Source organism: Cryptotermes secundus, unplaced genomic scaffold (genome assembly GCF_002891405.2).
Source record: "Cryptotermes secundus unplaced genomic scaffold, Csec_1.0 scaffold1171, whole genome shotgun sequence".
NCBI lineage: Eukaryota > Metazoa > Arthropoda > Insecta > Blattodea > Kalotermitidae > Cryptotermes > Cryptotermes secundus.
The window spans coordinates 139,557-154,478 of NW_019743669.1; the positions used below are offsets into that span (position 1 = coordinate 139,557).

General features: G+C 43.3%; 1 protein-coding gene across 6 annotated transcripts in view; it reads left to right on the plus strand.

The window, feature by feature from the left end:
* LOC111874242 (cleavage and polyadenylation specificity factor subunit 1) overlaps positions 1-14,922 on the plus strand; it is a 150,656-nt gene that overhangs the window by 59,817 nt on the left and 75,917 nt on the right. For all 6 annotated transcript variants that reach the window (XM_023869575.2, XM_023869574.2, XM_023869573.2 and 3 more), the window contains 2 exons: positions 10,948-11,072; positions 12,132-12,251. In XM_023869575.2, coding sequence (XP_023725343.1) covers positions 10,948-11,072; positions 12,132-12,251 — 245 coding nt within the window. The remainder of the gene's footprint in view (positions 1-10,947; positions 11,073-12,131; positions 12,252-14,922) is intronic.

The following is a 14,922-nucleotide window of genomic DNA, read 5'->3' on the forward strand; positions in this document are numbered from 1 at the left end:
GTGGTAACAAGAACTAGCCGCCGCAGCACTTTAAACATAGGGCGAATAACCCTAACAATTTTAAAATTTAAAATTTAGGAAAGAATTTTAAAGGTTTTTAAAATTAGAACTAAAGATTTTATTATAGTGCTATTACAACGAAGTCAAAATTAACGTGTGTAAAATAAAATAATCTACAAACCAGACAGTTATCAACGAAGAAGAAATTGATAATAACAAGGAAAGTGTTTTTAAATGTTAAATTTTGAGCTGGGTGCAGTGTGACAGCGACGTGAGTGTTATACACCTGATGATGGTCGTCTGAGGCCGAAACATGTAGTGTAGGGGAGCAAGATCAAAGACACAAAATATATTGTTTGCACTTGAGACGGAGTTTGTATCATTATATCATTTATCTTATGGAGTGCAACAGGATGCTTAAATATAATATAGTATAGTATTCGCCGAGATATAGTGGCAGCAGTAATTGTGATACTGCAAGTAATAATAATTGTAAAGCTTGTGATTGTATAAGTGAAGCACAATAAAGATTCGAGATTTGTCGCATGACACACAAAACGCGTAACAATATTTACACAGTATTACAGGCTGGATTCACACAGTTACTTTTTCTTACTTTGAGGCTTAAGCTATCCTTCAGAACACTGAACATTCTTGATCTTTAGGCATGGCTTGAAATTACGGCATTTGCATTGATTATTTTCCAGCAATCAGTATTCCATCTCATTTTTCCTGTCTAAACCACTTAATGTGCACAAATTCCATCTTTTCATTCACTGTGTTCTGCATCTGTTTCATGTCACTGTGCTTCCGTCACTTAGAACCTTTGTGTTGTTTTGTTTTTGTACTTTAAAATGGTGACTAGTATTAAAGAAGCTCTCTGTGCTGAAGTTAAGGAGAACTCAGCCAGCAGTTTCCTATGTGGAGGTGAGCTGAAATACTTCCACCATAGCCCTGAGAGTCATAGGAGGCAGTGAAAAGGGAACCCAGTGCTCAGGGTTATAACTGGGCCACCCTGTTCCTGGGGATAAATTTTGGAACCTACCACTCCAGGCTGGGGGAATCTTGCATTTGAGACAGTAAAATATGGTCATGAGTCGTGCAGTACTCAAATCCAAGAATGACTGCAATGGCAGTGACCGGCAGCAGTTGTAAACAACAGATCTGTCCTGTCATCAGATAGGGCACACCACATCAACAAACCTGCAGCTGTCTGACAGTAACAAAAATCTGGTCTTGTGCCAAAGATGGAGCTTGACACCATGACAGTCTGGCAAACTGATCGTCAGCCATAACATAACTTTCACTTTGACTTTGAGATGAGAGCATGGAAGCAGTGGAGTATCTATTGTTGGGAGACATTACCAGGCAATGACTGGTAAAGGCATAAAAGACTATGTGTGGTGCAGTACAGTGATCTGTAGAGTGCACAGATCTGTGAAACTGTTACAGCTAACTGTAGTTACGAGTTATAAGAGTCCAGTAAATCCAACTGTCAGTCCACACCCCATGTCTAGTCACTAACCTGCAACAGTATTGTAACGTGTTTGCAATCCAGAAGAGTCACTTCTATGGACATATAATATATAGCATATACATAGCATATAATTTATGTATGCCTCATTTAAAGGAATCAAGTGTTGGGAATTTTTTTCCAATTTAACAAGGAAATACTGTGTGTGCTATGTTTTTGAAAGCTACAAATTTAACATTCTTATAGACTAGATACAGACACTGGATTTGTACGCCCAAAAGCCCTTCCAAAACTTAGTTTGTCAGAACTTATAATTTGGAGGTCAGGAAATCAATAATTCATATTTCTATAAATTAGCAATGTGGTTTGTATGGTAACTGGGCAAACTGTCTCCAAAATTCATCACTGCATTCATATTCTGTATAGAAATCCTGTAATATTTGGCAGTTGACACACCAGGGATATACCTGCATACAAATACAACTTAATTCTGTAAATGCAGACAATTATCTGGGTTCGCTACAGTTGTGAATATACTTAATATGAGATCTGACATTCCCAATATAGTGGAAATTGTAAGATTTGAGGCTTTCACGGCGGTGACTATGAAGAAAGCAGTCTTCTGGGATTTTGCACCGTGTATATGTGGTGTTAACCGACGTTTCGGAGGAACGTATCGCCTCCATCTTCAGGGTAGAAGAAAAATATATAAGAAATCTGCAGGCAAAGAGACCGTGAGAACCGGTAGAAGCAGACTGGAAAAATACCCACCTATGTGAGTGCAGTGAGGAAGAAGGGGGAAGGGCAAGTATACAAGTGAAAGCAGTAGTGTGGGAGGGGTAGGGGAAGGGAGCTGGGACAAGCAGGGTTTTTATGTAGGGGAGAGAATGGCAAGTTGAAGGCTGGGCATCAACCGTGAGCTGAGGGGTTGGGGTTGTTATGTTGGTTGGTCATGGCCTGTGTGGCCTGGATCTGGTGTCATATCCCAGTGGGGGTTTTTTAAGAGAACAGATGAGAGGTTTCCAAGAACTTGCTGAGACAAAACCCCCCCTCTCTGTTCATATTTCCTGGATGCAGTTGAATCTCAGTAGCCTCCCTAATAATGCGATCCATATAGCGGGTCTTGGTGGCGAGGTGGAGGTATTCTGAAGCTGAATTCGGTGTCCCAGATCGATGCTGTGTTCAGCTACGGCCGACTTGTCCGGTTGTTCGAGATGGATGTGCCGCTGATGCTCCTTCAACCTCATGTCCACGGAGCGGCCTGTCTGCCCAATATAGACCTTCCCGCACTCGCATGGGATACTGTATACACCCGGTGTCCTTAGGCCCAGGCTGTCTTTAACCGGCCGGAGGAAATTGGATAATTTGTATGGAGGCAGACCCACTGCTTTGATGTTGTGTCGGGACAGCACTCTGCTGATACGGCTGAATATTGTCCCGACATAGGGAAGGAAGGCGACAGAGCCCGGTTTGTCTTCAGGCCGGCTGATGTTGGGCCGACGGTTGAGAACTCTGTAGATCTGCCGGTTGTTGTATCCGTTCCTCTTGAATACATCCTTCAGGAGCACCAACTCCGCATGTAGGCTGTCTTGATCACACAGTGCTCTAGCCCTGTGCACCAATGTTGAAAGTGCAGCTTGCTTGTTGGAAGGGTGGTGGTGGGATGCAGCGTTAAGGTACAGGTTAGTATGTGTGGATTTGCGGTACACTCTATGGCCCAGGGAACCGTCGGGTCTCCTGTAAATATCTATATCCAGGAAGGGGAGGTGGCCTTCAGTTTCAGTTTCCATTGTGAACTGGATGCACTGGTTGATACTATTTATGTGGTTCAGGAAGTCCTGGAGCTTGTCGGGACCGTGTGACCAGATGGCAAAGGTGTCGTCCACGTAGCGAAACCAGCAGCGGGGCTTGTGTGGGGCCAAGTCAAGTGCCCTCTCCTCGAAGTCCTCCATATAGAGGTTAGAGATGACCGGAGAGAGTGGCGAGCCCATCGCCACGCCATCGGTTTGTTCATAGAACTGGCCGTTGAAGGTGAAATATGAGGTGGTCAGGACATGGCGGAAGAGTCTCAAGATGTTTTCTTCGAAATGTTGTCCCAGAAGACCCATCGTATCTTTTATAGGCACCCTGGTGAAGAGTGACACTACATCGAAACTGACCATTATGTCGTGGGGATCAACATGGAGAGAGTCCAATGTGTGGACAAATTCCATGGAGTTCCTCACGTGGCGTGAACTGTTGCCAGTGTATGTCCTCAGTAGTGGAAATAGTGGAAATTCTTACCATGAGATTCTTGATTGAGACACTGTATAATATGGTATGCCAGACGATGGAAGCAGTATACTCCTTCAAAATGCTGGAAACTACTTATCAGATTACATGGTGTTATAACCCAGAAAACCATAGTACTTTACAAGATCTTCACTTACTTTTGTACTTATCACTTGTTTCTCATTTGCAGCGTCTGCACTCTGATGTGTTGTAACATACTGTAGCGTTATTTGTAGCATGACATGCCCTTCCCCTTCGTGGGAAGGGCCCTGTGATATCAATGGCTATTCTCTCGAAAGGAGCCCCAACATTATACTGATGCATTTGCCTACGATTCCTGGTCTGCGGTCCCCAACTGGCTGCACATGTGTCACACCGTCGGCACCATTTCTCAATATCGGCTCTTGCTTGGAGCCAGTAGAATCTCTGCCGAACCTTATTCAGGGTTTTATTAACACCTCCTGATGGTCCACCATGTAGTTTGCTCAGAACGTCCTTCACCCTGCTCCAATGAATAATTATCTGGACTACTTGACATCTTCCTTTGGCGGATTCCCAGTTGTGCTCTAATATGAGATTTCTCACAGCGAGCAGTTTCCATTGAGCCCGGTAGTTTTTGTACATGGGACTCCGATCTGCAATATCTTGCCATTCCGGTCATCCGGTTTCTATTTCCTGTAGAATAGGCCCTATGTCGGGGTCATTTAGCTGTTCCTCTCTTAGGGTAACCGGGTCCCAGCCGGCTGCTGGTAGGTTTCCAGTAGCGCGTATTTGCTTTACATCTGCCCATGTCTCAACTTTGTGGCAGTGTGCACATTGCTCTTGGCAGGGTCATCTAGAAAGGGAGTCGTTGGTGTTATGTTTCCGGCCTTGATGATGCTCCGAACTAAAGTTGTACTCTTGTAGGCACTGTATCCAGCATGCAGTTTTTCCAGTAGCACGTATTTGCTTTACATCTGCCCGTGTCTCAACTTTGTGGCAGTGCGCACATTGCTCTTGGCAGGGTCGTATAGAAAGGGCGTCGGTGTTGTTATGTTTCCGGCCTTGACGTTGCTCCGAACTAAAGTTGTACTCTTGTAGGCACTGTATCCAGCGCGCAGTTAGTCCTTCTAAGTTCTTGAAACTCATGAGCCAGGTAAGCGCAGAATGGTCTGTTCGCAGATGGTACTGTTGTCCATACAGGCACTTGTTGTGGAAATGTTCCAGCCTCCTCACTATGGCAAGTAGCTCTCGTCGGGTGACGCAGTAGTTTCTCTCTGCTTTGTTTAGCGTCTTGCTGTAGTAGCCTATGACACACTCTTGTCCGTCCTGTATTTAAGAGAGTACTCCTCCAATTCTGACGTTACTTGCAACTGTGTCCACGATGAATTTTTCTCCTGGCTGTGCGTAGGCAAGAATAGGGGCAGCACATAGGGCTCCCTTTAGTGTATGAAAAGCGGCCTCTACTTGTGGAGTCCACTGGAATGTTTGTTTCTCTTCCGTTAGTCTAGTTAGTGGTTTTGCAATGTTGGAAAAACCTGAGATAAATCACCTGTAATATGGGCATAGACCCAGAAAGCTTCTAATTTCATATTTATCCTTTTTTGGTCGGCCATTCTCGCACGGCTTTCAATTTTTTCCGGGTTGGTGGATATACCGTCAGTGATACAATATGCCCGAGGTACCTGACTTCTTTCTGCAAAAGTTGCCACTTTTCCGGGTTAAGTTTCAGATGGGCTTCTCTGAACCTCTCAAACACTTTCCGTAAGTTGAGCATGTGCTCCTGGAATGTGCAGCCTATTACGATCACGTCCAAATACACAAGGCATGAATTGTATGTGAGACCTCATAGGACTGTTTCCATTAGTCTCTCAAAGGTTGCTGGAGCATTGCAGAGGCCAAGGGGCATGACTGTGAACTGCCATAACCCTTCACCTGTTGAAAATGCTGTTTTCTCTTTGTCGTCTGGGTGAACATCGACTCGCCAATAGCCATTCTTTAGATTGAGAGTGGAAAACCATTTGGCTCCGGCCAGCGTGTCCAGGGTGTCATCTATCTGGGGTAGTGGAAAGCAATCTTTCTTGGCGACATCGTTCAGCTTCCTGTAGTCCACACAGAAGCAGAGTTCCCCATTCTTTTTCCTGACCAAAACGACCGGGGACAACCAAGGGCTCTCCGATTCTTCTATAACCCCCTGTCCTTGCATGTTGTCAAGCATTTCTTTTACTTCTGCTTGTTTTGCCAGGGGTACTCTCCTTGGTGGCTGTCGAATTGGTTTGGCATCTCCCGTGTCTATGCAGTGATATACTTTGTTTGTCCTTCATAATCTTCATTGTCCCTCACAAAGATATCCGCGTACTTGGCCACAAGTTCCTCCAACTCTTGAAATTCTATGGTGTTTAGGTGTGGCTTGGCTGCTGTGGTCACGTCCGCTAATTTCGGTTTTAGGCCTGGTGCTGGTGGCTGCCCCACATCGGGCAAAGTTACCAGTGTTACTGGCTCACAGTTCGCCAGAGGAGGTCCTCTCATGAGCTTTTTATCCCTATGGGTAGCATTCATGACCCTCACTGGTACTTCCTGAGAGTCCTGAACTAGGGTCCAGGCTACGTAGACTCCATCAGGCAGATGGGCCTGCGGGCTTCGTTCTGCTAGACCATTTTCTACTCCCAGATGATTCTCCATTCTAGCCATCATTATTCCCTCACTCTGTGCGGGTATCACCTGGTCCTTTGCCACTACTAAGCTGGAAGTACGGGGTCCTGCCCCTCGACTCTATAATGATACTTCTTCCGCCAGACACAGAGTTTGATGCCCTATGTCCACAGACATCATAGGCGCGCAGTATGTCCAGTCCCAAGATGAGCTCATCGGTGATGTTCGCAACGAAAACCCACATTGTAAGCAGTCAGCGCCCCAGGGTAAGGTTCAACAGAACTTCTTTCAGGATTGGTAGGGATCCTCCAGACATGGCCTGCAGCGTGAAATCTGTCTTTCAGGCCATCCGGTGGTGATATATGGTCTTACTACCATGATGTATGCTCCAGTGTCCACTGTCACCTGGCACGGCTTATCACCGACCCATCCCTGGGTGACCAGACTGGTGTTGGCTTTTTCTGTGATGTCGGTGAGTGCATAGTGTGGGGGCCTTAGTGCATATTCTGGCGCCCACCCCTCACCTCCGACTTTTGCTCGTTTCCTGCCAGTTTCTCAAGCTTGTTTCTCTGTTGTTACCAGGTCGCCACTCTGATCTCCCCGGCTATTCTCGCTTATTTCTTGGTCGTCTGTCTTTTCGGTTCCTGTGCTCTCTATTTCCTGTTCCTCTTCCATAGTGGCAATTGCTCTCAAAGTGCCCCGGCTCTCCACAGTCCCAGCATCTTGACTGTTGTGCATCTCTTTGTTGGGTGGGGGACAGTTGAAGCTTCCAGTATGTCTTGGTGCTATCTTTGTGAGGTCTGGCTGCTACCAGTACCACCTGCAGCTCAAGTGCTTGTTGGAGGGCCTCTTTTTTCCGTCTTCTGCCCTCCTTTTAGTAGCTGTATCTTTATGTCAGCGTCTCATATTCCATATGCGAAAGCTTTTCCTGCTTCTCTTTCTTTGTGGTCTGCAGGTAGATTGGGGTAGGCATGACGGGCAAGCAGTTCAATGGCCATGGTAAAGTCTTGCAGGGATTCTCAAGGTTTCTATGTCCTTGCTCTTAATGGGCAGTGGTAAGCAGCTGCAAAGTGTTGGTCCCCAAAACGGTCCTCTTGTGCCTGAAGGGTATCCTCATAAGCTGTATTTGTCGGATGCCAGGTAGCACTTTTGCCGCCCGGCCCTTCAGAGTGGTGATCAGGTATGTTGATTTTTCCCTGTCCGAACATTGGTTATGTTCCGCTATGGTCTCGAATTGTAGCCAGAACATGCTCCACATTGAATTCCTGTTGAAAATCGGTGGCTGAGCTGTGCCCGCTACGACCATTGATGTGTTTCCCCTCTCGGCCCTCGTCTGTCTCGTCTCATCCAACCGGGCTTGGAACTCGCATTTGGCTATGTCAGTTGCTGCACGGGTTTCATTATAGTTTTTTGTCAGGTTTTCTGGAGTTTGTTTATCCACATGCAGAGGGACACTTCCACTGACTGTAGTTCCCTTTGTGTTTTTTCAATTCTTTCCATAAGCTCCTTAAGCTGAAATATGTTCTGGTTTGGTTGACGTCCATCATCTCCTCCTCATTTCCTTCATTTCCCTTCGGTCAGCCTGTCTGTCATCCTCCAATCTGGCCAGCAATTCCTTGTGTCCGATCTCTGCCTTCTCTTGGTTGGCATCTAATTTTGCCATGACATCTTTGTCTTTCTTCCTGTTGGCCTCCATTTCTTCCTTTTCGGCCTTTCTAATGGCCTCCATTTCTTCCTTGTTGGCTTTCCTATTGTCCTCTGCCTTCGCCAGCATTTCAGTTATTCGCTGCATATCTTCTCCATTATCTTTTTGGCAGGATAACACTCGATATACTTATGAATTCAACAATTCATCTTAAACTGAGGCATGTTTAAGTTCATGAACACTTCTGACACCAAATTGTCACGTGTTGGGTCTGTAACGCGACAAATAATTTCACACTATATTGAATATAGCAAATTTATTCCACATTTGCTCGTACACTTATACGATTCACAGTTTCACAGTTACTGCCATCTCAGTTTCACAAATACTTCTCCTGTAGTCATTTTCATTCACTCGATACAACAGTGGACTTCAACTCACTCTGGCGAATGCTAGAATGCAACTGACTGGTTTTACTCTGGTAATTCTAGTTCTCTTATAAACCTTCAGCCGGACAGCGGAAAACGCACTTCACTTCCCTGTTGCGTAATTGCTGTCTTTACAGGCATTGCTAGGCAATGCTGCCGAGAGTTGTTTATTGCTGCATAGCAACCAGCGTGCTTCGGCTCAGCTCAGCTCAGAGAAACACCGTTTCCTTACTGTTGTGTAACTTAGCAACCGACTGTTTATTAAGAGTCTGTCTTCGTGGTTACTCTAGACATGTCACAATATATTAAGTACAGATGTAACCCACCCTCAGATGTTACTTAATGAACATACCTTATTGCTTAGTAAGATGTGTTCAGCATGAAACCCAAGCAGATGTATTCTGAGATCAGTTACTACTGTTCGTAATAAGAGATCTGTACTCTCTCCATTCTCACCAAATTTGCCTATGTTTACAGCCTTTTGCCCCTAATACATGGTGCTATCAAAAAGTTCCTGAAATTTGAATTTTGCTCTCAAATGGTTATGGGTACATCAAAATACCACTAGGTGTCTCCCCACACACCCTTCTTGAATCAGTGTGGCAAGTGGCGTCGAGTTGAGTGGTTGGGTTTATGGCTGGTGAATGTATTTCCATTGTGTTTCCGTGAGTTTGCGGTTTTGCGATGTCTGTATAAAGTTTTGTTTTAAACTTGGGAAAACCGCTGCAGAAATGCACCAAATGTTGAAGGAAGTTTTTGGTGACAACAGTTTAGGCCAGACACAAATTTATGACTGGTATAAGCAAAGCTATCCCTGTAACAGGCCGTGAAGGCCCATAGGGCTGTGAGACGCTGAGGGTCCACATTATCTAGAAAATCAGCTCACAGATGGCAGTAAGGTTGTCAGCCTTACGAGCTGGCCGCACTTTACTCCCCAGGAAAATTATTTACTTAATTCCTGGTACTCATTCTTGTTAGAGGCTGAGTCGACCCCAGGGCCATAGTGCGGCCAGAAGGATTAGGTCAATTGAAAGAAATCCAGTGACCTCATTGGGATTTGAACCAGCGACCTTCCATCTTGTAGCATAGTGCCTCAACCAACTACACTACTGCGTGCCCCTACGACTGGTATAAGTGTTTCAAAATGGCCGAACATTGACTGATAATGACGATCGTTCGGGATGGCCATCAACTGGCACCACACCAGAAAATGTCACGAGAGTTAGGGATCTGATACTGCAAGATTGTAGACTGACCATCCAAGACCTCTGTAACACCTTGGGACTAAGTTATGTCAACGAATTTTGTCAGAGGAACTGAACATGAGGAGGATTGCGGCAAAGTTTGTGCCACAACTGCTGCAAAATGAACAGACGCAACATTGCTTTGAAATCTGCAGGGAATTTCAACAACAGCTTCAAGTGGAACCAAACTTTCTTTCGAAGGTTGTCACTGGTGACAAAAGTTGGGTTTATGGCTATGACCCTGAAAGTAAGCAGCAATCGTTGCAATGGAAGAGCCCTTCTTCACCTCGGCCAAAAACAGCTCCACAAGTCAAGAGCAACATTAAGTCCATGTTGATCTGTTTTTCTTTTTTATATTGACGGGATTGATCATAAGGAGTTCATCCCTCCTGGAGAGATAGTCAATCTATCGCGATGTTCTAAGGCGTTTGAGGGAGGACATGAGGAGAAAACGTCCAGAGAAGTGGCGCACGAACAACTTGGTACTCCACCATGACAACGCACAACTGCATACGGCTTACATTGTGCAGGAATTTTTGGCTAAAAACAAGATTGCAGTTGTTCCCCACCAACCGTACTCGCCAGACTTAGCTCCATGCGACTTCTTTCTCTTCTCCAAGATGAAAATCAAGTTGAAGGGTCGAAGATTTAGACAGTTGAGGAAATTCAAGCAGAAACGCAGACGGTACTAAACACCCTAACAAAGTAAGACTTCCAGGATGCATTTCAAAAGTGGCAGAAACGCTGGGATCAGTGTATGCACTCCCAAGGGGACTACTTTGAAGATGATGGTGCAGGATAAGATCCAGGTAAGACGTAATAGTTTTTATTAATATATTTTGGGAAATTTTGGATACACCATGTACTTATAAAAAGAAAAGGTAAAGCTATCCCTGGAACAGGCCGTGGAGTCCTGTAGGGTTGTGAGATGTCAAAGTTTCAACATTTTCCAGACAGTTGGGTCACATGGTGGTGAGGTTGTCAACCTTATGCACTGGCTGCCTTTTACCTACAAGGAAGATTCGTGTGGTACTCATTTTTGTTAGACGTTGAGTCAACCCCAGGGCCACAGTGTGGCTGGAAGGATTAGGTCAATTGAAGAATCCAGTAACCTCATCAGGAATTGAATCTATGACTTTCTAGCTTGTAGCATAGTGCCTCAACCCACTATGCTACTGCATGCCCCCTGATACTTGTAATAGAGTTCAAGGTTTCCTGTTGAGTGGTATCACCATTGTATGATGTTGCCCCTAGAGACCATACATCATCACATTGTGTGCTTACCGGGATGTGAGTGGACTGTTCTCCACCAGCCTCCCTGAAGATGAAGTTGAGCTCAAATCCAAAAAGGATATTAAGTCAGAAGAGAGCTTAAGGAGGTAAGTAAGAACATTGTCCTTCACATACTAATATTTTCCATGGTAGGTGGAAAACAACAGTAGAGTATAGTGTTATTTTCTTTAAAGATTATATCTCTCTCACGCAGTTCATCTCAAGTTGTTTGTATTGTTCATCACTTTTATTGTTATTGTTATTTATATACATTACTGCTATTTCTAGTTTTAATTGTCTTTCAGTGTAGTGATATCTGATTACAATATGTAAACTGTAGGACAACGCCTAGAACCTCATTATTATTGCTAAGAGCTTACACTTTAGAAAGAGATTTTCACCCATTTCCTTGCCCATGTTGCACAGCCACAGTTTGATGAATTAAGAATTCCAATACTGTGTATCTATTGGGCAAGGCAGTCATGTCTACTAAGATGTTTAAAGGAATTATGTTCAGTTGACACAAGATTTTCCCCTGTTTGATACACTTACTTCCATACTTATTTTCCCATAGTAATATTAACTAGCTGCAATGTGTACATTGTTTCCTAGCATAACTTCTCTTGGTTAAAGTGGCTTACTATGGGTTGAATGATTGAGGTTCTGTTTCAGGTAGGAGCAAGGATTCTTTTCTCCCTGCCACTGCATCCAGACCAGTGCTGAATGCACACAGTCTTCTATCCAGTAGGTACCATCACCTTTTTCCATAGAGCTTTGCCTCTGACTGGAGCATAAAGTCAACCACTCACCTCTTTGCAGTGCTGAAGTTAAGAATGCTTGAAACTTGACCTCCACTCCCATGTGAGAGTGCTTAAGCACAGGAACTACTTCATCTTTACGTTTAAGATTATTTCTTTTTTCCACGTCTCTGAGATTCCCATTTAATCACTACTGCTCATATTCCTTCTTTGTTTTCTTCTTTTCTACATACAGTGGTTATGCAAGAAGGCTTTAGCATCAGAATTAATGATGGGAAAATAAGGTTTTAAATTATATGGCCAAGGAGAAAGAATCTATGTGTTGCTGTTTTAAATCATTGGGTTCTAATAGAAAGGGGAAACCCATTAAGTAAGGAGTAAGGAGTGTGTTTCATTGTTTTTCATTAGGGAGGTTGATGATGAAGATGAAATGCTATATGGAGAAACTGAAGTCCCTTTGTTTGAACCACCTGTCATCCCAGAACCAAGCAGCACTACTGTGATGTCCATGATTGGTGAGACACCTTGGTGAGTTGTTGGAATCAGCTGTTTCTACCATTTGCAGAAATTTATATCAGCTGATGCTGAAGGTTTCAAAGCCTGACACAAGTGACAGTGCAGTGTCAGTAATGTCTGACTGTTTGTTTGGTCCTTTGCATGTAGTTGATTCATGTTAGTTCTTTCTTGGTGTCAGTTATTGCAAGTTGAAGTGTGTGGGCAAAATACTGTACCATGCAGCTTCAATATGATGAGAATTTATTAAATACTTTTCCCTCTAATCAGTATTGCCATAAAGCTAATCACAGAGGTTCAGGGTCTTGTCAGGTCTGAGATAATAGGAATTCAGTAGTCAGAATGAAGACTGAAGCAAGTAAAAATTTACTGTTATATCTGTGGGTGGTGGGGAGCAAGCAAATGAGAGATTATGAAAATTTACGGACATTTTTAATTCTTCAGTTCAGTAAATGCTAATGACAATGAGAATGCTTAATTATTATTCATATCCCCATGGTAAACACTCCAAAGGAAAAAAAATATTGCTGTACTTGTATTATTATTTAAACCTTGGTGCCATATTTTATTATACATAATTGAAAGTTATAGACAAAGTTGTATTTCACAAATTTTTTTATATTAGACATATCAATATAACCTCTAATGCCAGACTTCTGAAATAGTGGTAGCTTGAGCTGGCCAGAGTTTATTTAAATGCCCGCTGCTGGTGGGTGTTTAAATGCCAATTCCTGTTAGGGCGCTTGTATTGTACTTAAAAATGCTATATCTAATACAACTTTTATGATAAATGAATGGAATTAACTTTGTTTTTATCAGCAAAGAGGGGGCATGCAGTAGCGTAGTTGGTTGAGGGGCTATGCTACAAGCCGGAAGGTCGCGGGTTCAAGTCCCATTGAGGTCATTGGATTTTTTCCAGTTGACCTAATCCTTCCAGCCACACAAAGCCCTAGGGTTTACACAGCCTCTAACAGAAATGAGTACCAGGAATTAATTAAATAATTTTCCTGGGGAATAAAGTGCGGCCGGCACATAAGGCTGACAACCTTACCGCCAACTTTGAGCCGATTATCTATGTAATGTGGGACCCTCAGCATCTCACAACCCTATGGGCCTTCACAGCCTGGTACAGGGATAGCTTTACTTTACTTACTTTATCAGCAAAGAACACACTATCACATATTATAACGTGAGATTTGAAAATATGTAGACAAGATGTTATAAACTACTTTTAGTTTGTTTTTCTTGTAATTATAACGCGTACTGTAAAAATAGTTTCCCACTTCTTCACATAGTAGTTCTGCATTATAAAAACACTCCTGCTTGTAACTTGAAATATTTTCCCATTCTCTGGCAGCAATAAAATCATTTGGATCTCTGCTGACAAGTTTCAAGTCTTTGTTACACCCTTCAGATATCCCAGTCTTTTGACTAAAGGACAGAAAAGTGAAAACAGGACCTTTCAAGAAAGGCTACAGGGTATAGTCATTTTTTCTTAATTCAGTGCCAAGCCCTGCCATTGCAGCTGTAAGAGAAAATTGCCCTTTCAATGGTTGCAAACAAATTCTTGCATCACAGCTGAGATACAGAGTGCATGCAGTTTTCTGTGAGTTCACAATGAATTTGAATATTGTAATTTCATTTTATCATACAATGACAATGAAACATTGTTTGGAAGATGATGAAATTAAAAGCCAGTTGAAATGCAAGATATGTACACAAAGGTGAGATTCAGTTACATGATGCGGAGGTTGAAGCCTGTATATACATTGAGCAGATCATCATCATCAGTAATCTGTCAGATGACAGGTCCACAGTCTCTTCCAAAACAATTCCTCCACTTAATGCGATCTAGAGCTTTCTCCTTCAAATGACAGTATCCTCTTCTGTCCCCAAGGTGGTCATCTAGCATCTTCTTACGTCTTCTTCCTCGTCTTCTTGTCACTCCTATCCGCCCCTCTATCTTTCCTTCAATAACTTCTTTTAGAAGGCAGTTTCTGCGTAAAACATGACCAATCCAATTAGCATTCCGTTTTCTTATTTCGTGTAGTATATTCCTCTGCTCACTGACTCTAATTAACACCCTTCATTTCTCACATAATCGGTCCAACTGATCTTCTCCATCCTTCTCCAACACCACATTTCATAACTTTCCAGATGTTTCTGATCTACTGCCCTAAGTGTCCATGTTTCAGCCCCATACAGAGCTATGCTCCAAATGTAGCATTTCACTAGTTTCTTCCTCAAATTTAAGTCCAATTTGCTGGTAAAAAGATTCTTCTTCTTGCTAAATGCAGCTTTTGCCATGGCAATCCTGGATTTAATTTCACAAGTACACCTTCCATCATCTGTTAGCAGGCTACCCAAATATTTAAAACATTTCACTCTCTCCAGTTGTTTTTGGTCTATCTTTATTGTGACTGGGGTTGGTTGTCTCGAAATTTTCATTACTTTTGTTTTCTCCACATTCATTTCCATGCCATAGCACCTTCCAATTTCAATTAGTCTATCAATCATGCCCTGTAGCACAGTTTCTTCCTTAGCCATTAACACAAGGTCATCTGCATATTTCACAGTTTGAATAATTTGCCCTCCTACTTTGAAGTCACCGAGCCCATCCAGAGCTTCCTTGGTAAGGCATTCGCTGTAAAAGTTGAACAACATTGGTGATAAACAGCATCCTTGT